We start from the raw sequence: 24,016 nt of genomic DNA, 5'->3' as shown, positions 1-24,016 counted from the left end.
ATTTTTTCCCTTTTTTCCAAGGAAATATTTTATCATTTCAGGTTGTGTTCACTTGTTATGATCAACAATTACATCATATTTCAACCATAAAAAGCAAATTATAAACCTACAATATGATGTTTTCATAATAGTAGCAGAAAGAAACTTTAGAATGAAAACTTTTCAATAAATTATATGTAAGACATTTTAAAGGTTAAGGTTTAGGAAAAACACCCAATGCTTGCATAGTTTTCCTGCATTACTACAGATACTGCCAGCACAGGTGCTGTATATAAAGATTTACACTATAGGCAATGTCTGAAATACCGCTGCCTCTAAAGGGCGTCAAAAGGACAGATTATCTACCAATATTTTTTTTCTGGCTATAACTATAAGTGTACATTTATCATATGAACATGTGTCACTTTGCAGATTTCAGATGACTGAACACGGAATCAGGTGCGCTTCTCAAAATCAACTGAACAAAAACTAAAGATATTCTATTTACAATGGTAAAACACAGAGAAAAGCTGTCTCACACTAAGAAAAGTCCAGAATTTTGCAGCACTTTTGATTGATGAATAAATAACTCCTATCAGGTAATCATCTTCTGGTAGATTTATTGATTAATTTATTGATTTTTTCAGAATTACCAATTTTAAAACCTGTTTGTAGGATTAACAATCTCCACTGGTGTAATCCACTTACCCACTGGTGACATCATCAGTGCGTGCAGCGTTCTTGCTCAACACATCTCCATCGCTCATGTATCCTGTAACCTCCATGGCAATGCCGTCCAGATCAATGTCCTCCCCGGCTCTGTCTCCAAGGTCCACGCTACAGAGGGCTCCTCCCCTGCCAGCCAGCTGCCGCCGGAGATGCCCAGGGTACAGGTAACGTCCTCCCTGACTGCTAACCACCCGGCCACCATAACCGTTCCCCATAGAGGGGGCATCACCCGCCTGCAGACGAGGGCTGGACTGGCCCAGTCGCCATGACGACAGGGAGGGCCGGGTAGAAGTCAGGCTGAGGATGCTGCGACCACCTCCGCTGCCGCTGTTGCTGCTGTTACCGCCTCCACTGCTGATGTCTGTGGTGATGCCGCCATCAAAGCTGGTTTCCAAGGTGCTGAGCAGAGAGAAAAGATTAAAGGCACGTGATACATATATAAACAAAAGGGCAGATCCATTAACAAAAGTAATTTTACAAAAAGATTAGAGCCTGCGATCACTCAAAACTGACTGACAGGTCTTTCAATACAGAAGATGACCCCATACATCAATTAAGCATTCATTTTTAATGTTTTCTGTGTCTGATGTGGTTTAATTCAAACCCTCTTCATTTGAATAAGTCAAGACACAGCAGCGTAAATAAACTGAGTTAAATATAAGGCCCTTATGAAACAAAAACCATTGAAAGGTGCTCTGAGCTAATTTAATGATTGCAAGCAATTGGTTAAACCTCTACTTTCATTGTTACAGTACAGATAGTCCAGTGATTTTCTAGAACTGTCTAACAGTGGATATCACACATTTGGATCACCACCAAACCAAACCAAACTGTTTCTCAGTTCAAGGTTGACCTACCCACCAAATTTCACAGAAATCTGTTCAAAGAATTCTGAGATAGTACAGGCAACCAAATGCCATTATCTCCTATGGGACAGATGGGTAGAAAGTAAAGATTTGATATCCTGGTACAACCTGAAATAGATCATATAGAGTCTACACTTCATCCAAACAGCTAAGAGACATGAAGCCAGAGTAGAGGTCAATATTGTGTGGGACGGAATGTGATTAGAGTTAAACCTGAATCAAAGTCAACATAAAAGCCATGCCCTGTGAGCAAAGTAAAGGATCCCTCAAAAGGATCCCTGTGTAGGTTACATGTAGGTTACAGGTAACCTACATGTAACCTATGTTACATGTAGGTTACAGGTAACCTACACACGGTCTGTTGACAGTGAGGCAGTTCAGTCACTAAGATCCCCTCCAGTTTGCCTGATTTAGCCTGTTTACCACCAACCGTAGTGGGCAGTGAAGGCTGATGATCCCTAAACAGTACAGTTTTGTTTTCCATGTTTTATACACTTCTCTATGAGCACTGTTGACTTGACAAGGTGAACAGAAAATGCTTTAGAAAAGTTAATTCTACTCTTTTGCAAAATACCCAGTGTGATTGTGCTGCACCGTTTCTGTTATCTATCTTATTTACCTGAGATGATATTACTTTATTCTTTTATTCCATTTTAAAACAGCATTCAGTAAGAAAGAATTAAACGATATGGGGTCAAGATAATCTGTTATTGACTTTTTGAACAAAGTACTCTTTAAATAAGTAAAATGATTTTATAACAGGCTTTTAAAATGACTGTTTACCTCAAATATTTCAATCTGGAATCTGGAAAATAAATGCACTTTTTTTTTTACCTGTGTGTGACCTGAGTTCCTCGCAGGCTGGACATGGTCTCCTCCAGGTTTTGCCGCAAGTCTGCTATGTTTCTGACAGTCCTCAACCTCCTTGTCTCTGGGTCTTCACCTGAGTGAGACAGTAACAAAATTCAGAAAGATAAGACATAGTTCAGAGACAACAGAGACAAACCCTACACTGCAAGTGACTGCCCACCTGAAAGGTCCTCGATAGAGGGCTGGCTGTTCTTGGTAATGCAAATGTCTCCACCTCCTGAGCCAGTCTCAGTGCTCGCTGTTCCCTCACCGTCTGTTTGGGATCTGGGAAAACAAATTGTGAGGGAAATCACTGATTCTCAATTACTGTACATTTAGTGGGAACCTAATACTCAGCAAATTTTCACAAAAGAAGGATAAACCTGATTAAGAATGAAATCTGCTGTGTTGCAGGTCTTGTGACCAGGATCCAAAATGAATGCCTGCTAAGCCCAAAACAGCAGTAAAGTTTGTCTCTTTGAAGGTTAAATCAATACAGTTCAGCTGCGGCACTGGCTGGTGCTTTTTGAGACGATGACGTTTGAATGTGTCCGTTATTGCACGTACAGCCTCTGGCTGATCTCAGACTTTGTCCCTGTTGGCTACTATCCACACTCTCTCTCTGAGTATAAGCCAGTCAAACCCACTGACTGCCTCTTACACTGCTCCAAGAAATGACAGCATCTCAACTTCTCTTTAACGGCTGTTTTAAATGATTTAACATTGCCAGAATCTTCATGTTATTTCCATGCACTAACAGTTCTTCTGGCTTGAATTCATTATTTCTGACCATGTGTCTTCTTTTTAGTTTATTAGCCCTTAGCAGTTGGGAGAAAAAGATCATTCCTATCAATGATTATACAGTACATGTCTAATTTCTTTGCCCTTTCTGATAGGTACAATGCTGCTGGTAACTGGTTTACAGCAGAGCTGGAAGCTTCTGCATATTGAGCACAGGGTTGTTTGGGGGAGGTGGGGTGCTTTGCTGCAGGTCAGAATGTCCAGAGGAAGAAACGGCAGCAGTGCAGGAAGTGTCTGGAGTCTAAACTCCAGTTGCTTCCAGTTGCTCTCTAAACTGAGAGCAACTGGAACCTCCATCCTTATCACACTAGGGACCAGGACAGAGGTCAGAGGCACACAGCATCCACACATACTTGCCCAGATACATGTGTACACTCAGGAAGACAATGCACGCCAAATCCACACACAAACAAAAACAGATGTGACATTCCTGGTTAACAGTTCACAGATGGCTAGATTCAGATTTCATCCTTTCAGATCCTGTCAAAGAATCAAGTGTCATATACAGCATGTGATGGCTTAAAAAAAAGTTCTCGCTAACTTTGACATTTACAAGCCAATAGACAGAACTTGTACTTATTTAAAAGTTTAGATGATCAAGAACTGAAAAATTCAACTTTACCAATCTTTTGGTTTTCTGTTGTCTTTGTTTGTATCATTTCCTTTTTAAATATTAGAATAACTTAGAATTGTATTCTTATTGTTTTTTTTTTTACATGAACTGTTAGTGGTGACCACCAGTGGTATATTTATGGCATCTATGAAGATGATGTTGAAATTGGACCTGACTACAAAATGGGCAACAGAATTAAAAAAAACTGACAAAATCACTGCTGCACAGTCAAATATTTAACAGCATATGCCCAGAAAATATCATCCCACCTGTACATGAAAGGTGCGACAGTGGCCATGTTGGGGTGGCTGTGGTGCTGTTGAGTCTGAGGTAGCTGCACGCTGACCGTGTTGCTGGCTGTACTCTGTGTAGTGCCGCCTCCTGCCACAGGAGTGGCGCTAGTCCTTCCCTCTGTGGAGGCCAGGCTGGAGGTAGAGCTGGAGTGCCTGCTGTCTCTGTCTCTGTCTAGTGGTCCGCGGTGCATGCCAAGACCACCTCCTAACCGCATGCTCCGAGGCCTATCCCCTGCCTCCTTCACTGAGGAAGCTTTCCCCCCAACTCCTTGAGTTTTGCCTCCTGGCTTTGGTATTCCGCTGTGTGCAGGGGTCGAACTCTCCTTTTTGGCCACTTTACCCCCCTTTGGAATGAAGCTGGCTATTTTAGAGGTCCTTTTGTTTGAACTTTCTGTGTCCATAGCAGCAGGTGCTACTTCCTCCTTTGGCTCCTCACCCCTGAGCTCTGTCTTGTCATGGACCGAGGAACGTTTTCCCACTTCCTTTCCTTTGTCCTTGTCCTTTCCCTTCTCGGGGCCTTTAACAGACCCCTTCTTGGCAGTCAAAGCTCTGCTGAAAGTGCGCTGAGCAATGCCCCTCAGGGCAATTTTGGGGCTGCTGGCAGTTGTAGAGACAGTCGTACCTGCTGAGGGAGCTACTCCATTCATTCCCGGCCGGACATTACCATCATCTTCCTCCAGGGGGTCAGTGTTGGAGGCAGTCTCAGCTCTCTCCACCTGTCCTGTTCCAGGGTTCTTGGCTGGGGCAGTGTTGTCACTCTGGGCCCCTGCTCCATTGGAGGACGAGGAGGAGGTGGAAGATTTGGAGCCTGATTTACTGTTGAACAGCTTAAGCTTCTCCAGCATTGATTTCTGAGTGACAACCTTGGAAGGAGCTTCAGCTGCCGGAGAAGCCTTATAGGAGGTGTCTTTCTCCTGTTTGATGGGCTGCATGGCAGACAAGGGGGTGCTGGTGGAGGAGGGGGAAGGAGATGAGGTGTGCTTGGAGCTCACTGACTTACTCCTCCAGGGCTTGCTGTTGCTGATGGGCTGGGGGATGGCTGTGGAAGAGGAGGAAGAGGATGACGAAGATGAGGGGGGAATCAGGGCAGAGGTAGCAGCGGGGATGTTGGTGGAGGAGCTGACGGTCACCGCAGATGGTGGAGCATGCTCAGTCATCACAGAAGGCTGCGAGGTCATGCCCTCTGTGGAATCTGCACCAGAAAACAGACATTTTATTAAACACTGAAATACTGTATGTAGGTGCAGATGAGGAGGAAAACTCAAGCAGAGGGAGGATCTGGAGGAGAGAAGAGAAACCAGACGGTCAGAACGAGTGTTCTTTGACCGCACACAATGTGGCCTTATAAGGACCTGGAAGTGGTTTGTGCAGATACATCCAAACATACCATTATTTTCTTACAGGCTAGTCACCAAAACTGTTAAAAAGCCCTTAGCACTAACAGTGAGAGAAGCCCATCCCAAACTGTTTATAAAAACAATGAGGAGCAGACTCAAGTACTTTAAAGTCCTGCCAAGCAGGCGAGTCAAGAAAGCACTGCTGCACTTGTAAGGCTTGGACTTATAAGGGCTGCTTTTGGTTTTACATAAAAACACTGTCTGGTTACATCTGGTTTGATTTTTTCAATCCCTTGTAAAGTTGATTAATGAATAGGATAACAACACAATTTAACTTGCAGGTGGAGAGAAAAAAGTTTTTTTGCAGTGTGATCACAGTCCTGTGAACCACTGTTATATATTTATCACCCAAGAAGAACACGTCTGGGTAAATCAACAAGCAGCAACGCTCAGCAGCATCTCAACAAGCAAACTTACCAACAACTGAAGGAGGAAGAGAAGAGCTGAAGGTCCTGGTGTGCGTAAGTCACTGCACTTACTATATAAATTAGACTGTCCCGAGGGCTACTGAAGTTTTTAGTGTGTAAATGCTGAGTGGTGCCACCAGCAGCACAGAGTTCAAAGCAGTAACATTTGAATATTCAAACACCAACGGCCACTGAGACAGAGGGCCTGTGCAGCAAGCTCTGGGTGGAATGAATCATAACAGTTCCGTTGAAACATAGCACTCCTGCTTTGTGTACACACACACACACACACACAGAGTACAGTGGCTTCAGAAAGTATTCAAACCCCTTCACTTTTTACAGCCAGTGCTATCTGTATCCATTCGCTGTACCTGATGAAAGTCTGTGGACCAAAACAAGTGGATGATTTTTGTTCAGATTTTTTTTTTCAGTTCACTTTTTTCATTTTTTTGTTCCAATCAACCTGGTCAAGAATTTGAGGAAGAGACAACATCAGTATTTTAAGGAGTAAGGAAACACACAATTAAGCATGTTCCCGTTTTAGCTTAAAGACAAATGAGAGCTAAATTTGGAAAACGAGGTTTTTTTCACTCTTTAAAGAAAATAAAACCTTTGATGCTCACCCATTTACAGTATGAAAATTACAAAAAAATTGTGAATTAGACTGTTTTTATATATGTATTGATACACAAATCATATAATTCTAACAGTTCAAGTTTATTTGTGAGTGAAGTTTCCTTTCCTTCGTATCAACTACATTATTTTCACATTCATATGGTCTCATTCATTTACACAAATTCTTAAACATGCAACCTGCTTGTTTACCCCTTGGTTCTGCTTTATTTCATTTTTGCAGCGCCTTTCATGTCCTTATTGAAAATAGGTACCCACTCGCTGCCTCTCCTTTCTCCCCCGTTTAGCATTTAGTGAGTGCAGCCTGAAACAATGCAGCCAGTGATTAGGGCTCATTTAGCCATGCTAGCAGCTATCAATCGGAAAAGTGGGTCAGGTTGCTATTAGCTGGTTTCCTATTGGAGGTAGTCGAATGAGAGAGGGAGCTTCTGTGATTATGGAGCCGACAGGGGGAATAAGGGCGCTCACACTGCAGGTTTAGGATGAATGAAGCTTTGATGTGAGCCAGTGGGATGGTCTGTGCTGTCCATGAATGGGTTCACCTTGGATTTTGGGTCAGAGAGGAATAGAAATAAAAGGCTGGACATGAATGGGGCCCTGGATACTGGCACAGCTGGTTGTTGTCATGACTGAACCCTGTGACCGAGGCTGACATGCTCCAGTTGGGTTGCCAAGGGTGAAAGAAAAGCGGTCAATCTTCAACGTGTTGGGTCAGAAGTGACACAGAAGTGATTAACACTGCTGACCAAAGCTTTGCTCATCCTGTTCTGCTGTTATAAAATTACACACTCCATGTGTGCATTTAATGAAGCAGCCACAAAGTGAAGTAAATATTTGATTTTGGTAATAAGTGAGGTACTGCCTTCTTTTGTGATACAGCTATGTACATTTTCAAGCTGAGAAAGGTTTCCATTTTATGGTGCAAAGGAAGATTGCTGTTTACAACCCCCACATTCAAAAGGGTTACAAATCTGGTAATCATATATAATTACAACAGATGAGTCTCACTTTTTCTGGCTGCACTTTGAAAAATTAGCTTTTGATTACCGGCAGGAACTGCAATTGGGGAATCACTTTTCCTGCAAAAATAAATAAATAATTATCTTAACATGCCCTAAGAATGGGTCACTGACCTAATGACCCTGTGCAGCCTTGGGCCAAATCCTGGAAGTAAAGCGCTCACTGTTAACTGCAGTGTGGTCGAGGATGTCTGCGTGAAACATGCTGGAGGAATTTTTGTGTTTACAACTAAACTTCTTAATTAATGTGGTCATTAGAGATTAAAATAAAGAGCAGAAAATGACAGTAGAGGTGAACCCCAAGGAAAAGGGTTCACAGACCATCATTCTATTTTGTGTTTGACATAAAACCCTGTCTCACCATCACTGAGGTTGGCTCAGGGTGTGTTCAGCTGCCTGCTCCTAGTAGCGTGTCCTGATAACATCTAAGCAATTTTGGAAATCAGTTGAAGTGGGCTCTAAACTCTTCTAACAGATCGTCACGCTCGAGTCTGTATGTTCCTTTGTGTTAATGCCTGTCTACAACTGAGGAAACCCATGTAATTTCATGTGTGTCAACACTCTTCTCTCGGTGTGTGTACCAATCTCTGCTGTGCATTTAATGTTAAGGACAAACGGGGGAGTTTGTTCTGCTCAGTAACATAAAATCCTAGAACCTCTATATGTTTGCTAGATGTGATAGAGGAACAAACTCGCTCCGCAGAACTGCGTAAGCACAGGAACACACACACGCAGACAACAAACAGTAAATGCATTAAAGGTAGCATCGGTTGACACCGTTTTTTTTTTCTTCTAATTTCAGAAGCCTGCTCTCTTTTGCTATCACTCGCTCCTCGGTAATTGTGCTGCAAAAAGTAAGAGGAACGGATGGTTTCTGTGCAGAAACTGAATCTTTTTAATGTTTCTCCGCATGAATATACGTAAACAGTGATGCTACAGCTCATCAAACACACAGAAATACATGGGCAAACAGAAACATGCACAGACACACAACCACAGGTGCCCCCTGTTCTCTCTGTCTCTCTGCTCTGTGTCACTTAATGGACACCCAGACACAGTTGCCTTATGTAACGCAGAGCAGAGGAGAAGCTTCAGGTCTGTTTCTTTACTGTTCAGCCATGTGGTAAGGTGTCTGAGCCACTGAGACAGAGCAGATCTCACCTCACAACAGAAGCTGCAAGTGTCTTTCGTACCATCTGAACCTGCAAAAATACTGTCTCGGTGTGTAGCACAAAAGTCTCAACATGCATGCTGGAGGTCCAAACCAAACTGTTCTAGAATGAAATTCTGTGTCAGTTTCACACTAAAAGTAGTACAAAATATCTTGACCAATATTACTTTATAAACCTAATTCTTCACAAAAATGTAAACTTCAGAGCAACTAGCTTGACATCGCCTTGCAAAAACCCTCTGCTTTCTACAGCATCTCAAATACATACATTTCTAACAGCAACGACAACAAGCCAGTAAAACTGACTAAATCTGCTGCCATATCTTAAGAGGTTTGATGCAAAGCTCAAGTGAATCATCTGAAACTACAACCTGCAGTCCTAGCTCAAGGTGATCTGTTAGTGCGAGCTGACAAACCTCACGGGTGCTGCAGACATGCAGGATGAACAGAATGAGAAGAAAAGAAGAAGAGGTGGACAGACGGAGAGGGAAGAGTCCCACACCATCACCAGCCATCCACAGTGTGCAGGAAGAGGAGGTTGGAGAGAAGGAGGAGGAGTGTGGTGCAGCACTATGTCAGCGGGGAGGAGCTTGACCGCATGTGAACAACAGGGCAAGAGGGAAGGGGGGATTGCCTGGCAAATCTCATCCTGCCTGCTGCCAGTCATATGGCCTAATGTTCCAAAACACACACACACACACACACACACACACACACACACACACACGCATGAATCTGCATGCTGGGAAGTTCACTTTGATCTGATTTCTAAAAGACCTTTCTGGAGTGAACCTGCCAACTTAATATGAAAACAATTGTCATACCTTCCCAGTTGGTGGTTAATTGTGTACACTGAGCTAAAGTTTAAGCAATCTAATACAACGGTCCAGCACTGAACCCACTCTTCATGAAGGTGATAATGGTCAGCTTTGGTTCAAGCAGTTTCAGAGATGTTCATTCAACTATATTGTCACCACGGAGGCTGTAGTTTGTGCTGCTATTGAGCTGCATTACACAGAGAGGTGTTTCTGTTTAGTCTAGCCTCACTGATATAAATGGGGTGGACGCACCACACACTGTATTTGTATAGACCACTATGACAAATGGCTCCGTCTTGTTGCTACCTCACTCATCTGTTTCATTTTGCAATGTGCAAATATTTGCATTATGCAGTTTGCTGTAGTGTCATATTTAGATACTGACAAGAGAGTGGTATTGATTACCTAGCTCTCGGCAAGAAAGTTTGACCTCCTCCCACTACCACTACTTCTTACTTCTATAAAAAGCATTTCATCAGTATTTATGAAAATTCAAAGGCACTTCCTTTCACTCTTACACCAAGTGGGTGTCAATTGCTTCATGAACCCACATATATGTATACGTCCTGGAGCAAAAAAAAAAAAAAAAACTAAAACAAGAAAATCCCCCCCAAAATCCGACAGGCAGGCACACACACACACACACACACAAGTCTCCAGTGGAACACATCAGAATAAATGTCCCACAGTGCTGCTCACAGTGTTGGTCCCAGTTAATTCATCACTATTTAAACACAGACAACAGACCTTCTCGCTCTCTCTCTCTCTTTGTGTGTGTCACTCTTTCACTGTGTCTCTCTAGGTAGTCAAAATTCTCTGCCTAATGCAGGGTAACAAGTTTAGACTGTGAACAATAAGTCTCTAAAGCCTTGGCCCACTGAATATTGACAGAAGCGATTTCAACACTAGACAACCCAAATATACTGGCTCAGTTTAAATGCTGCAGAATGCTAACACTGGACAGAGCCAGTTAAAGTGGGTCAAAACAGTTTCTAATAAACATGACACTATAGTTCTGACTCTAATGCAAGTACATGACAGGAAACAGATCTACTCTTCATTCTTAAACAGCAAATGAGAGTACAGTTGTAAAATCACTGGTTGTAAACCCCACTAAACTTAAATGATACTATCTTCAGATTAAATCTTACTGTGTAGATGTCCTTAAACTAGTAACTGAGCACAGGTCCAGACCTTCAGCATCTAAAGCTCGTTTGTAATAGAAAGGCCAAGAGTAAGGCTTTAGAATTGAGAATAAAGTCTCTGTCTTCAAGTTGTGAATTTCAAAGCCTTAATTTATGCTCAAAATTAAATGAATTGACCTGACAGAGGCAAACACTAAAGACGGACAATGAGCATTTATTACGGAAAACATCTTGATTTTTATGCTCATGTATCCTTCATTATTCAGTGCAGCACTGTTCATTATTGTTTGGCACAGTGTTTAATACTTTCCCTTGGTCTCAAAGCAACAGAGCTAATTGCATTTTCAACACCACCAACAAAAAGCACCCAGAGGATTCACAAATCACCTTAAAATTATCCTAAACACAGCAGCATTAACATTTTAACAGCTGAAGAGCTGCTGACGCTTTTCACTCTTTTGTTCAAACACAAAAACTGGTCAGCTTTTTAATTCTACAACAATCACCTTTATAAGACCAATATCTCAGTGTTATGTCATCCCAAACCAAATTTAAGTACTGTCTATTAGTAAATGTGTATGTCTTTGGTTGTACATTAGACCTACCTTTGTTCAGGAGCAAGTTGGCTTTGGTCTTATCACTAAAGCCCTGACTGCGTCTGTTCCCAGCAGCGCTGACCGAGCCTCTTGGAGGTATGTCAGTGCCGACAGTGGAAACCCTCACTGTGGGCCCGGGAAGTCTGATGAAGAGAGATAGAGAGGTGGTTGTGAGGGGACAGAGAGAGGCAATGAATAGAGAGGAGAGATGGAGAGAAAAGAATAAAACCATAAAGGGAGAAATGGGGTGTAAACAGTTCAAAACAGTGACTGGACATGATGTGAGATCTGCTGTATAAAGCCTTCGATTTCAAATATAACAGCAACACAACAGGTTCTTCAGGCTTTTTAACACTTTCTGCTGGGACAAGCACATATCTAGTCTAGTTTCTAAACTTCAGTGGAAGGGTATCGCTTAACTAGGATTGAGCATTTTACATGAACAAGCCAAAAACACTGTTAAGGTAGGTGGCAACTGTAGATCATCTCCCCTTTGTGTATTCCTAAGGAGCATACAGTACAGTACACCAACAACAGAGGGCAGCAGGTTCCTGGGCTTTCAATATGTTGCTTAAAAGAGAGACATCCATCAAGCCATACTCCAAGATATTTGTAACATGTTATAATATTGATTTTCTTCCCTTCGGTTGTCATAATATCACCAGTGTCTGTTAGATTTGGTTTAACTTGGTTTTGTCCCGAGTTTAATAAGCTGAGACTATACAATATTGAACAGAGACTGCAGTTTATGAAGTGCACCAGCTTGTATTGCTACAAAAAACTGTTTCATCTGCAGAGCAATGAGTATGAGTTTCATCAGTATCAACACTTGTGTTGCTTATATAAAGAAAGAGCAAAAGCAGGCTGAGCACAGAGCCTTGGGGTACTCATGGTTACGTGTAGCTTGCCAAAAAGATGAGCACATTTAATTACTCCTCATGAACATCCATTTGACTTTGCTTTTCAGATTGTGAATTTGTGAGTTTATGACCTTAGTCAATGCCTGCATCGAGAATGTTTAGTGGTTTCATGACTTAAACATTTATTTGGCCTATTAAGCTTTTAAGGCAAAGTGTTCTCTGCAAGGTCAAGTATATTTCAAACGGATGACTACATTAACCACGGGATATACTGCTGCCACATCTCTGCAGTCTTTCTTTATGTTTTTGGTAGCAGTGAATGTTGCCAGGACAAATGTTTACATCTGGGCCATCTTCAATCTAAAACTGTGGCTTGGATTAGAAGATACTCACAGCATAACAAATTTAAACTCAATTATTGTTTACTCCTGCTCTAGCTCTACTGCCCCATATATACCTATAGTATCCTAATGGAGACAGATCAGTTCAGAACACTGTGGAGGTATCTGAGCAGGATGGACAGTCTGCAGAATGCAGGCCCCAGGGAGCTGTGAGTATTCTTAGATGACACGTCATGCTCCTTTATTTCCTGCATGACCTAAGAAAGATATACTGCCCATCGATGAACTTTGGTGACACCTTGATTTTATATCATCAGTCAATCTGTTGTCTTTAGTCAGTGAGCCGAGCTGTAATTTAACCAAGTCCAGAGCACATAGACGGCTTACAATATGCTAATTCAGCAGAGGCAACATCATCATCATCCTAGGACTGTGAGACAGATGCTGATAAGCAGGTTGCAGTGCTCTCTTTCAGCTCTTGTACTGTATACATTATCCAGTACAGGACCAGTCAGCCTACTAAAAGAAATGTCCAAACTAGTAAGACCCATGTTATGTATCAATTTAGACTGTCAGCTTTATAAAGCCACAAATGCCACACACACACACACACACACGCACACACACAAACACATACACACACATTAAGCTAAAATGTCTAATACAATAAATAAATACTATACTTTATAAAATCAGCTGCAGATGAAACTAACTCTGGATGAAACAGCTTTTCATTGAAAATCTTTTACCTCTTTTGAATCCATTAAAATGTACATTTAATGTCACATGCTGAAAGTAAAGCATGATTAAACTGCAGCACAATTTAAGGATGTCTGTATATTTTATGACTAGGCCATTAAAAAAGTACATATTAGAACAGACAGCAGCTTGTGACTGCAGAGCACCACGCTGTTTACCATGCAGTTGCACATTCTGACCAGAAGGTGGAGCCATTAATTTGGAGAAGAGCTGGAGTGGGGAAGGTGCAATGAAAACAGAACCAGGGATGGGCATCATGCAAAACCACATCATAAATCCAATTTCAAGGTCCATCATCACATAATGCAGTACTGCATGCTAAAAAAGGCAAATGTATATGCAAAAATTCCTGACAACAACATAGCAAACGCAGTCTGAAGCTCAATTTGAACGACACTGTCATATTAGAAAAACACATTCCAGCCATAGATTCTTTCTGTGTTAATTATTGATGTAACATTACATGGGGGATGTGCTTGTCAAGCAAATCCACACACACAAGCACACACACGTACTTAAAGGTTATCTAAAGGTCTTTGACAGCCCATTTAGCAGGTTGGCCAAATGACGCGCACTGCCAGACGAGCTGGGGCGCCTGAAAAGGGAGCCTGAAGCTTTAGTTCCTGTGTGTTCAACACTACCACTCATGCATATTAGACAGCGCTTGTAGGAGAGATTGCCCTTAATCATAGACAAAGAAATAACATGAAACTCAATACATTACAAAAAAATGTTATCTTTGACCAGGGGCAATTACTACCTTCCAAGGAATGGGATGGGACCGGTGGCATAGTAGAGGAAAGAGAGGGAAGAGTAAGAAAGAAGAAAGGCAGAAGAAGCTAACCTAGATGTCTTTTTCTGACCAAGGGAAAACTTGAGTAGTTTACTCTGAGACCCATCCCTAGAAGAGAAGACAAGAGAGATATGGAAGAGGACAGAGACAGAAGTCATGTTTACAGTTATAAACGACAGGGAGTGTGAACAGGAGGACAGAGATGGCAAAATGAAGGAACAGTGAAAACACCAAGAAAGTGGAGAATACAGAGACAAACCCAGTCTTCCAGTTTCAAAGTTATCCTCATAATATTTTCACAAACAGGCCAGCGAGTCTCACCTGGACTGCATGTCAGCCTGTGCTGCTTTCTGGGCTGTAATGGCAGGAGTCCCATGCGGAGAGTAGCTTAACTGGGCTGGGGTGCTGCTCTGCTGGCTCAGGGGAGGGTGTGGGCTCTGGGGCTGGGTGGTGGGTGGCAGAGAAGGCTGGGAGTTCTGCCGCTGGGCCTGCTGCTGCTGCTGTTTGTAGCGGGACAAGCTGAAGAAGAGGCCGAGGATGGCTTTCAAATTACCATTCCGAATCTCTGTGGGTCAGGGAGAAGGACATGTTATGTTAAGAAGGAAAAGGCAGACGAAGTGAAGAACGAACAACCATGATAGATGAACGCAAAAATGAGAGTGAAGGTTGTAGAGAAACTCGCTTCAGTGATTCAGAATGACAGCAGTGGACTGGGCTGTGCTAAGAAACTGAAGCTACTAACCTACCACAGTGCTTTTACTTGCTGTTCCAGGTCATTGATGCAGTATACCTATCGTTGTTATACTGTGACAATGACTTGTTCCTTTATTGTCTGTAACTGGTGGCTCCTATTTAGGAAGTCAAATTTAGTCGAAGGCAGAATGTCTTCTTTATACATGTGATCCTAACGAAACCCAGTGTGAAAAAACTGTACAACTGACTTTAATGGACACAAAAAACTGTCAAAGTTTTTGCATCACTTTCTCTTCATACCAGTGTTGTAGTCGAGTCACTAAACTCAAGTACGACAACACAGCTTCATACACAATCCAGTGCAACTGTTGAACAGTGACATAATATTTGTTGTTGCATATTTTCGGTTTAATTCCACAGTCAATCTAGATTTGAGGAGCTGCTTTGAATATTATCAAAGCCATAAGGTAACATTCTAGCTCCTTCACCTGGCATCAATGTGATTAAGTGACCAGACTTCAGTTTGCAGCAAGCACACTGGTATCCTTTTGCAAAGCTGTATTCAACAGTAGATTGCAAATACAACAGTTTCAATCTATTTGTTGTGTCTGCCTTGAGCTCTCCAGTCTATCCAACTGGCATATTCTTGGACTGCAAGAGTAAAGGTATGGTATAATCAGCCTTTACCAAGCCTACGTTTATGTGTGTACTGTCTGACACTAATGTATTGTGTCCAGACAAAAAAGCCTGCTATTATAAATGTCTCTATGCATAAAGATGCCATTTTTATTCTTTCTTGCATAGCATTAAGAACATCTGTTTAGAAGCTGGATCTAAGGTTTGGGTCTACCTCTCCAGTTCCAGTGACAGCAGAACTGCAGGAGTCCACCTTACCCTCTGCAGACAGACCCTGGATGTTGACTCCTTTGGCTGCCAGGAAACTGAGACAGGCATCAATGTTCTCAATCTGGACAGAGAGAGACGGCTGTAAGGCACTACATCCTGCATGTTTCCATTCAATTTGCATGCATTTATTTGTATAATTTGTGGAAGCAGGTTGGTTTGTCTTTTGCACGTTTCTCTTAGGCTAAACTGAAAGTGGACATCCACAAGTCTCCCTAGAAAAGAAAGATGGCAGAGATGCTGAACATCAACAATGACAAGAATGAAAATGTTGGGAATACAAATTGCATATCCTTCAATATTCATTGATTTGATGCAGTGAAAAATAGGATGTTATATGGGAAACTAAATCCGACTGTTTATTGGATTGCCTTTTTCAGTAAATACATATTTAACACGGAATACAAATCAGTACATTTAGAAAATGTCGTTTAGAAAACAGGACGGCAATGCATATCTGCTAACGCCGCACACTCCTATGCAGTGTCTGGATGCAGCTCTGCATCGAAATGCACTTAACGTTGTGTTCACCTCATTTAGCTCTGTATATAAGTTTTAAAGATATCAGGCTGCAAGACAAACACATGGTACCAAAATCATTATTTTGATCGCAGACAAAGAATACAAACATACCAGTGTTGGGAAATGGTAGGCCTTATACTGTATATAGTGAATGACATGTCATCCTGTGCCATGCTTAAAAAGTAATACTGGGCATATGTTGACATAGTAAAAACAGGATTCAAACTAAGTAGACTTTCATCAGTAGAGCTACAAGGAAGCAAACCACATAGTAAAAACAGGATTCAAACTAAGTAGACTTTCATCAGTAGAGCTACAAGGAAGCAAACCACCTATACAGACTCAGTTGCCATGACAGCAGCCTTGGCAACCTGAGCAGACTGTTGAGATGTCACTGGACTGCAAGGATTTGATGAGCAGACAGGCTTTGTTTAGAACCCAGCGACCCATTATACACCAAGCATCCTGGCTGGTAATCAAGCTGGCTGGTAAACCACATACTGTAAAGAAAGTCGTCAAGCAGAGCCAGTGCAGATGAATGACTGCACAATCAGTTTACCAACTGGCTTTGATGAACAAACACACCAGGTACAACAAAAGATATCAGTTTGGCACAGCCATTTCTCTCATATTACAACTGGAGGTAGGTTATAAGGTGCTACTTTAGGCTATGCAATTAACTAAAGAAGGACTGAAGAGGTGATAATTCTTCTTTAGCATGACATTTCCTATAAGTGACTTTAGATTTATAACACACTGATGCCAATCTGCAACAATCTGTACTCAAATATAAGCTCACAGCCAAGGGAGACAGCAGTGATACTCCAGGTGATTTCCAAACTAAAATACACATGAACTGTATCCTCTGTAAACAAGGCCGGGTGTGGGCTGCAACTGGGAAGGTCCCGCTCACTAAAGATTAATGACATGATTACACTTAATATGCAACAACTAAATTTAGCTTGACCTACAGCTCCCTCTGTGGTTCTCCTGTTGGGAAGTATCTGGCTGTGAGGTGAGAAGCTGAAGTAAAAGCTGCCTCTAGTAAAATATGCTAATGCCTCTCACTGCAGATACTGCAGGTAAATCCAACAGTGTTACTGTATATCTAAATCCAAATCAACCCCCCCCATTGATGTTATTAAATCCCATGTTACCATGTTTTTAGTGCTACCCTTATCTAAAGCCATACCTAGTTACATCAGCAACCATTAGTTACAATCACTACTACATTTACACTTCAGTATGTTACTTCCATCAACTGGCACATTACATTTAGTTACATCCACAGCCTGTTATGGTTCCTCAGCTACTTCCTGTGTTCAGATTCTTACTCTGAAATTATTTCCCGTGCCATGCCATCCTCTCCTGCCCCAGCTCGACTCTGTTGCTCCTTGCTTCCCTTGATCATCTCTTTTTTACCACACTTCCTCAGTTCATTTCTAGTTTGTCTACTTTCATCACCTGTGACTTCTCATGTTTTCAACTCTGCCACCTTGCCTGCCACGCTTCTCCTCACCAGAGAGCTTATATTCCCTGCTCTCTGTTTCCCTGAATGGACTCAGCCCCTTGTGCCCATTTCCTTAGTTTTATGGACTCTGATTTCCCCTTGCACCTGGGTAGTTTCAGTTCTTTGTTCTCTGGTAATTTCTTGTTTTATGTCTTTAGTTGCTGTTTGCTGTTCCCTGACAGTTTTTGTTTTATTTCCTTAATTTTTGTAGCTTTACACATATAGTTAGGTCTAAGCTTATCTTTGGTTTTCTGTTTTTGCCCTAATTTAATTATATATACAGCAGCTGTATATGCTGCGATCCAGACTTTCTACATCCACCACCAGATCACCAACAACAGTATTACTACCAAATTTATTGATACCCAAAACCTGATTATTACTATTATTATAAGAGCTAACTCCATTCCCTAATTATTCTATTTATAGCACATAATATTTACTTGAATACTACTTGGATTATAAACCAATTTTTAGTACATTATTATTAATCAGTACATGACTACTACTACCACTATACTGTATTTATTTTTCCTTCAAACTCCTTTCCCTCTCAAAGTCATGTTAGTGTGTGAACAATGAGGCCAACAGCGCTGGGGTCACTGATTGAGATGGAACAGCAACACTGCCCCTACTGTCATTTCTGTGACCTCTGACCCCAGAAACAGCTGTTAGAGGGCCTGCCATATGTTGCCCTTGAAGGTGATACAGCAGAAAAACTTGGAATGCAGACTATGGCACTCTCTGAATACTACAGGCGCCTTTAAAATAGAGCTCTCAGAAACACCCCTCTAACCCCAGGCTAAACTTCATCTGAGTGCCTGAACCATGCCCGCTGCCTCAGGATCCCTGCTATAGTTGCATCTTAAATAGCAGTAGTCTTCAGAAAAAAAACTGTATGCTTCATTAAAATACCACATCACAAATGCCTGGCTATTTATACTCCCCAGCCCCTCCTCTCAGGCAATGTGTTACTAAGGCTACGCTCTAAATACAAAGATCAATATTCCAGATTCCAAGTATAACTTCTGCAAACGTTATCTAACATCTGAAGTCAAGTCCCTCAAAAAAAATCCCAGCAGTGAGTATTCTTTAACTGATACTACTGATCTGTCTGTGACATATGATCAAGAGCCATAATGTTGTGTTTTCCAGGGCGCACTAGTGACATAGGAGACATTGTGTAATCACATCATCCCTGGTACCCATGACTCATTACTCTTCTGTCCTCCACAAACTTCATGAACAAGACAACTGGCTGATGAAATCATTGAAAATATGAAATCTGTTAAAAAATGTTTAAAAAACACAAATGAAAATCTACTGATCATTAGAACCTCTGGACAAGCTCAGAATGAAAACCACACTGGCAACAAATCTCCTCCAGCACCGGTGTTGTATGCCTGCACACTGGAGCTCCTACCTGCCTGGATGTGCGACCTGTTCTTGCAGTGTGACTGCTGTGCCTGGTCTCACACCTCCATCCATGCCACCGTCACCTCTGCTCTGACAGCAGCGCAGGGCCGGCCAGCAAACAGCCCTCTGAAAAAAACCTTCCTCCTATAATGAGGATGCTACTTCTTTGGGTGCGTGTGTGTGTGTGTGTGTACAGTATGTGTGTGCCTGAGATGCAGAGTGAGAAGGAGAGAGAGAGAGCATGCTTGAGAGAAAGCTAAAGAGAGGGAGGGAGTGCCTGTTACATGTCTGAAGAAGGATATGACCAAAGTTGCCAAAAGACAGTTTTTAGTGAAATTTACTGCCAAAATCCTTCTGTCATGTGACTTTCTCACTGTGGAATCTGGTCATGTAACACAGCTATGAGACAACATGTTGTGAAACTATATGTGTGTGTGTGTGTACGCAGCTGTATGGTTCGTTCTGTCAGTGTCTGCCCACACATACCTTCACTCTCTCAGGAGGTTTCACAGGTTACAGCTGCAGTACACTTGCAGAACTCTGACATGTAATCTCAATCATTCTGTCTTGACTAAAACTGTCTGCAGACGTTTTGACACCTCAGAGAAGTGCTGGATTTCACTGCTTATTGATAAAAAATGATGCACAGCTGGCACAGGCAGCACATTCTGTCCTATTGTTTCTGTAAATGCTTGTTTATAGACTTACAGTTGTGTGTTTAAATTCATGCCTGTAATCACAATGTGTCTCTTTATTATATATAAAGATGTTTCTCCTTGTCTACTTTTAAGAACTGCTAATCTTTATTAACACTTTAAGATTTTCCTAATTGTCCTGAGACTCACACTACCTGCTACTGCAAACAAGCACAAACATTTCCTACATCAACATTTTTACTGAACTGTGTGCAGAATAATTTATTCAAAGCAGCATTAATTTGTGTGAAAAACACTTTTTGTTTGATTTAATTCATTTAAAAGACTGCAAATTGTTTTCCTTTTTAAAAAATAGCTACATTTTCCCCAAGGCTGAGGTTTCTAGGAAAACCTTTTGTATAATTTACAAACTGTAGTTCCTATGAATAGGCTAACTGTGAGTACAGCAGATGACTTACTTATGCAACAAATGAGCAAAGTATGTTTGTATTTACAAGGGGTGGACACCTGACAAAATGATCAGAAGCTCTACACTGGCAGTTTTAGATGCAGAGCTGTTGTATAGGCTTACGTTATTCAGTGAAGAATTTTTGTTTCTTTTACCCATCCCCTGTAGATGGTAGTTCTTTGTTGCCTTAATGTAAAAGAAAAACTGTCTTCAGACAAAAAAGGTTAACTTTTAGTCTAGGACCTGAGGTCTGACTAGCTAACACAGTTGGGGATTACTCTCTCCCTTTCTTTGTTACACATGGAAAGTACCGCTCCCTTTGATCAAACATTAACCAGGCAGGGGAATCATTAATAAAACATCATTTGTGTCTTGTCCTGCGTATAGCTTCACTATCTATAAAACTACTACAAGCAAACTGCAGCCATCAACCTACCAGTCTGAATTTGTGAACTTCACACTAAAGACCCCTGATAGAATAAAAATACAGAGACACATAAGACTGTGTGCACTCAGGTTAAACACCAGGTGGGTCTGATCAAGTAAAAATTAGTATTAGTATTTATGCTGTACGTCTTTTCACTTCTATAATCAACAAAATAAGGGTGGACATACTTATAAATAGATTACACACACACACACACATATATATATATAAATTACATTCAATTAACAAAATAGTACCTTTAAAATCTACTTTTTTTCCTCAGAATAAGAATCAGAATCTGCTTTATTGGCCAGGTGTGTTGGACACACGATGAATTTGACTGGAACATCGGCTCTCAATGTGCATGTACATATCCCCATGCAAGGGTCAAGTATACAGTAAACCAGCACAAGGCTGTGTAATACTTAACTTCAAAATGATGGCCCAGAGTATGTGAAGTAAATTGATCCAGTTTATCCAATGAAATGCGGATAATTAAATGTTTGCTAATAAAAAATTTTCTTAGGCCTTAGCAGGTCCAATTCAGTTTCACAAGCCGTTGCTTGGATGAGACACTTGTGCATGTTTGCCCGTGTGTCTGAGTGGCATTCCGTGTGGTTTTAACAGTTCAGTGTCAAATCAACACCCTTGCTCTAGGCTGAGCGATCATAAACACACACACACACAAACACAGTCTGATTGGGTGGCAAAAGAATGACCCAACAATAAAGGTTTGTTTAACAAGGATGTGCCAGTTGTAAAAACACCCCCATACTTCAGCCAGGATGCTTTCAGCTAGTGAGTGTGAGAGATGAGAATGCTACATTTGATTCCAGCGATGGAGCTTATTTCCATGTTTATTCATTTAGACACTGAGGTTAAGTTAAATGGTGGTAATTGGCAGCAGCTTTGGAAGCTCTGGGGTTTGAAAGCAATGAAATCAAGAGCAGTGAAACTGGATTCTCATTCTCCTCCAACCCAGCAGCCAACTAAACTCTCAGGACCAGTGTGTGTCTGCATGTGTGTCTGTTTATTTTGACAGTGCCACAACACACAAAGCACACATTTGCATAATGACTGCAGCTGCACCTGCCCTTAGCGCTGCTTGGTGCGTCAGAGTTTGCTTTAGAGCTGGCAAGCCTGTTGAGATTATACACACCAATCCAAAAGTACTCACATACACACACCTGAGCTCCATGTAAACCAAAATATGATAGCACGCTCGTTGCTTGAAAGCACATTATAAAAATGAGTTTTTGTTTGCCCCATGATTGACACACACAGTGTTTAAAGACATTCATGACACAACCGCTGCTATACTAAACTGTATATTTGGAACCACTAGATTTGTGTCAAAAGTATGTGAAACCCTTTTGACTTTTGAAAAAGCTGCTGTGTTTGTGTGATAGCAGCGAGGCTAGATGTGAGATATTGTGAGATAATTCTGTACAAGATATAAATGCTAACAGTACAACAAACCACAGCGAGATGCCCAGACCACTGAGACCACAGAGCACAAATGCTCAATTACAGATGACTTGGAGGGGGCACATATTTGATAGTGAGTTGGACAGGGAGTATAGAGGGAGAAGAGTCATTTTTACGTGAGTTCACACATGCATTTCCGCAGAGGAAAAGAAAAAATCTATAGCAAGCTAATATTCAAGCAGTTGTAAAACTGAAAATATAGAGACTGATGAATTCTTAAAATCGCTGTTCAAAAACCTCTATAAAACTAACATGTTTTACCAACCAGCCGTCATGTGACTGATAGGTGGAACTTCTGTTATGACATTCCATGATGAAAACTTTACTTTTTTCTTACTCTCCCCTCCTCTTTGCTTTGACAGAACAAACTGTCTGACATGACTGTTAACTTTACTGTTAATAGTTTGTTCATCATCAGACAAAAAACAAAACATTCTCACTCTCTACTAAAAACATATTCTGCACCAATGTCTTCACCTATTTATAACATTAGCCTTTTAATTAACTTGGAATGCCTCTACAGCTTCACTGAATATCCCTTTTGGCTGTCGCTACAACCACATTTTCCCGCAAGTATCTCATTTCATAATAAGTACTTTATTCATGGCTCTGATCCTGTTGCATGTAGTAACAACTCCACTTCTTTCACACAACATGCTCGTAGGTAGACTGGAAAACCCAGAGTCAACTGAGTGCTCATAACCAGCTTCGCGATACCAGTTATCCAGGATGACCAATGTTATGCTCGGTGAAGCCAGGTAGCCCCGAGAGAGCCAGACCAATAATGTTACAGGCCCCAGCTCCATATTTTCAGTTATGATAAACTAAGAATAGATCCTGACTAACATCCTCTGAGGCGTTATTATCTACAAAGATGGAACATTCTCCATAGCTCTATTAAATAAACTTGTAACTGGCAGAACACAGAAACAGACCACCATCAAAACATGATACGAGAGCACTATAAAATGTAAAAAAAACAAAAAAACAACACTATATATCAATCTGGACAACAATATGGTTGAGTGTGGGTATGCATGTTTGCAGCGAGACGATGGATTCAGGGATCAGCTGTTCTTCCACCTCAGTTGTTAACTATGGGTGTATATGTCTCTCTCTCTCTCTCTCTGGTGCTTGGAGAGGCTTCAGTAGTCTGGCTAGTGTCCAAAAATACCCACCTCAGCTGGCACACTGGTCCAATTTATGACCTTTCACATTGCACACAGGGCAACCCTGCATCAGAGGGACTATCAGTTCATTCCCCATAAAGAACACAAAACTGGGAAAATGGTGAAATCCCATGAGCAAAGTTTTAAAGGTAATCAATGCTAAATGTCACGGTAGACAGAAACGCATCATAACTGGCTGTAAAATTGTTCTTTTTCATTACTGATGATGCTGCCAGCCTGAGCTCTCTCCTGGAGATGAGAGGAATGCTGTGCGCTTTGCAAGATGAAGCAAAACAGGAACCCGATCCAAAGCCCGTGATGCTTTCAACTGAGAGCCAACTGCCAAAAGTCTGAGCCAGGGGTTTCCGAGGACGGCGCGCAAGACCACGAAAGTAAAAATAAATGCACTAGCCATCCCCATCTACAACTATTCACCAGAGACTTTCACACTGCAGCTCCCAGTGAGGGCCACATGACTCAGTGAGACTTCAAAAGATGTGTTACTTCACATAAACAGACACACTTAGATTTCACAATGTTCTGTCAAAACAAACCTACCATCTGAGAACGGCTCTTGGGGCAGCCATTGATATCGTCGATCTTCTCATTGGCTGAGGAGAGAAAGAGGAAAAAAGAGACAGAGAGCTAAAAAGAGAGAATGAAAATCCTTTAAAATGTCTTTGGCTAATGAAATCCTCTCTCTCAATTTGCACTG

At 41.5% G+C, this 24,016-nt stretch overlaps 1 protein-coding gene across 1 annotated transcript in view; it reads right to left on the bottom strand.

The window, feature by feature from the left end:
• nav2a (neuron navigator 2a) overlaps positions 1–24,016 on the bottom strand; it is a 192,786-nt gene that overhangs the window by 52,308 nt on the left and 116,462 nt on the right. Inside the window, exons 4-11 of the mRNA XM_020612326.1 lie at positions 23,860–23,912; positions 15,657–15,729; positions 14,391–14,634; positions 11,326–11,459; positions 4,107–5,322; positions 2,605–2,708; positions 2,409–2,517; positions 688–1,107 (exon numbers count right to left, since the gene is read on the bottom strand). Coding sequence (XP_020467982.1) covers positions 688–1,107; positions 2,409–2,517; positions 2,605–2,708; positions 4,107–5,322; positions 11,326–11,459; positions 14,391–14,634; positions 15,657–15,729; positions 23,860–23,912 — 2,353 coding nt within the window. The remainder of the gene's footprint in view (positions 1–687; positions 1,108–2,408; positions 2,518–2,604; positions 2,709–4,106; positions 5,323–11,325; positions 11,460–14,390; positions 14,635–15,656; positions 15,730–23,859; positions 23,913–24,016) is intronic.

This window comes from Monopterus albus, unplaced genomic scaffold, assembly GCF_001952655.1.
Source record: "Monopterus albus unplaced genomic scaffold, M_albus_1.0 scaffold123.1, whole genome shotgun sequence".
In the NCBI taxonomy this organism is placed as follows: domain Eukaryota; kingdom Metazoa; phylum Chordata; class Actinopteri; order Synbranchiformes; family Synbranchidae; genus Monopterus; species Monopterus albus.
The sequence above is the reverse complement of the archived record's forward strand: the minus strand, read 5'-3'. Positions and strand labels throughout refer to the sequence as shown.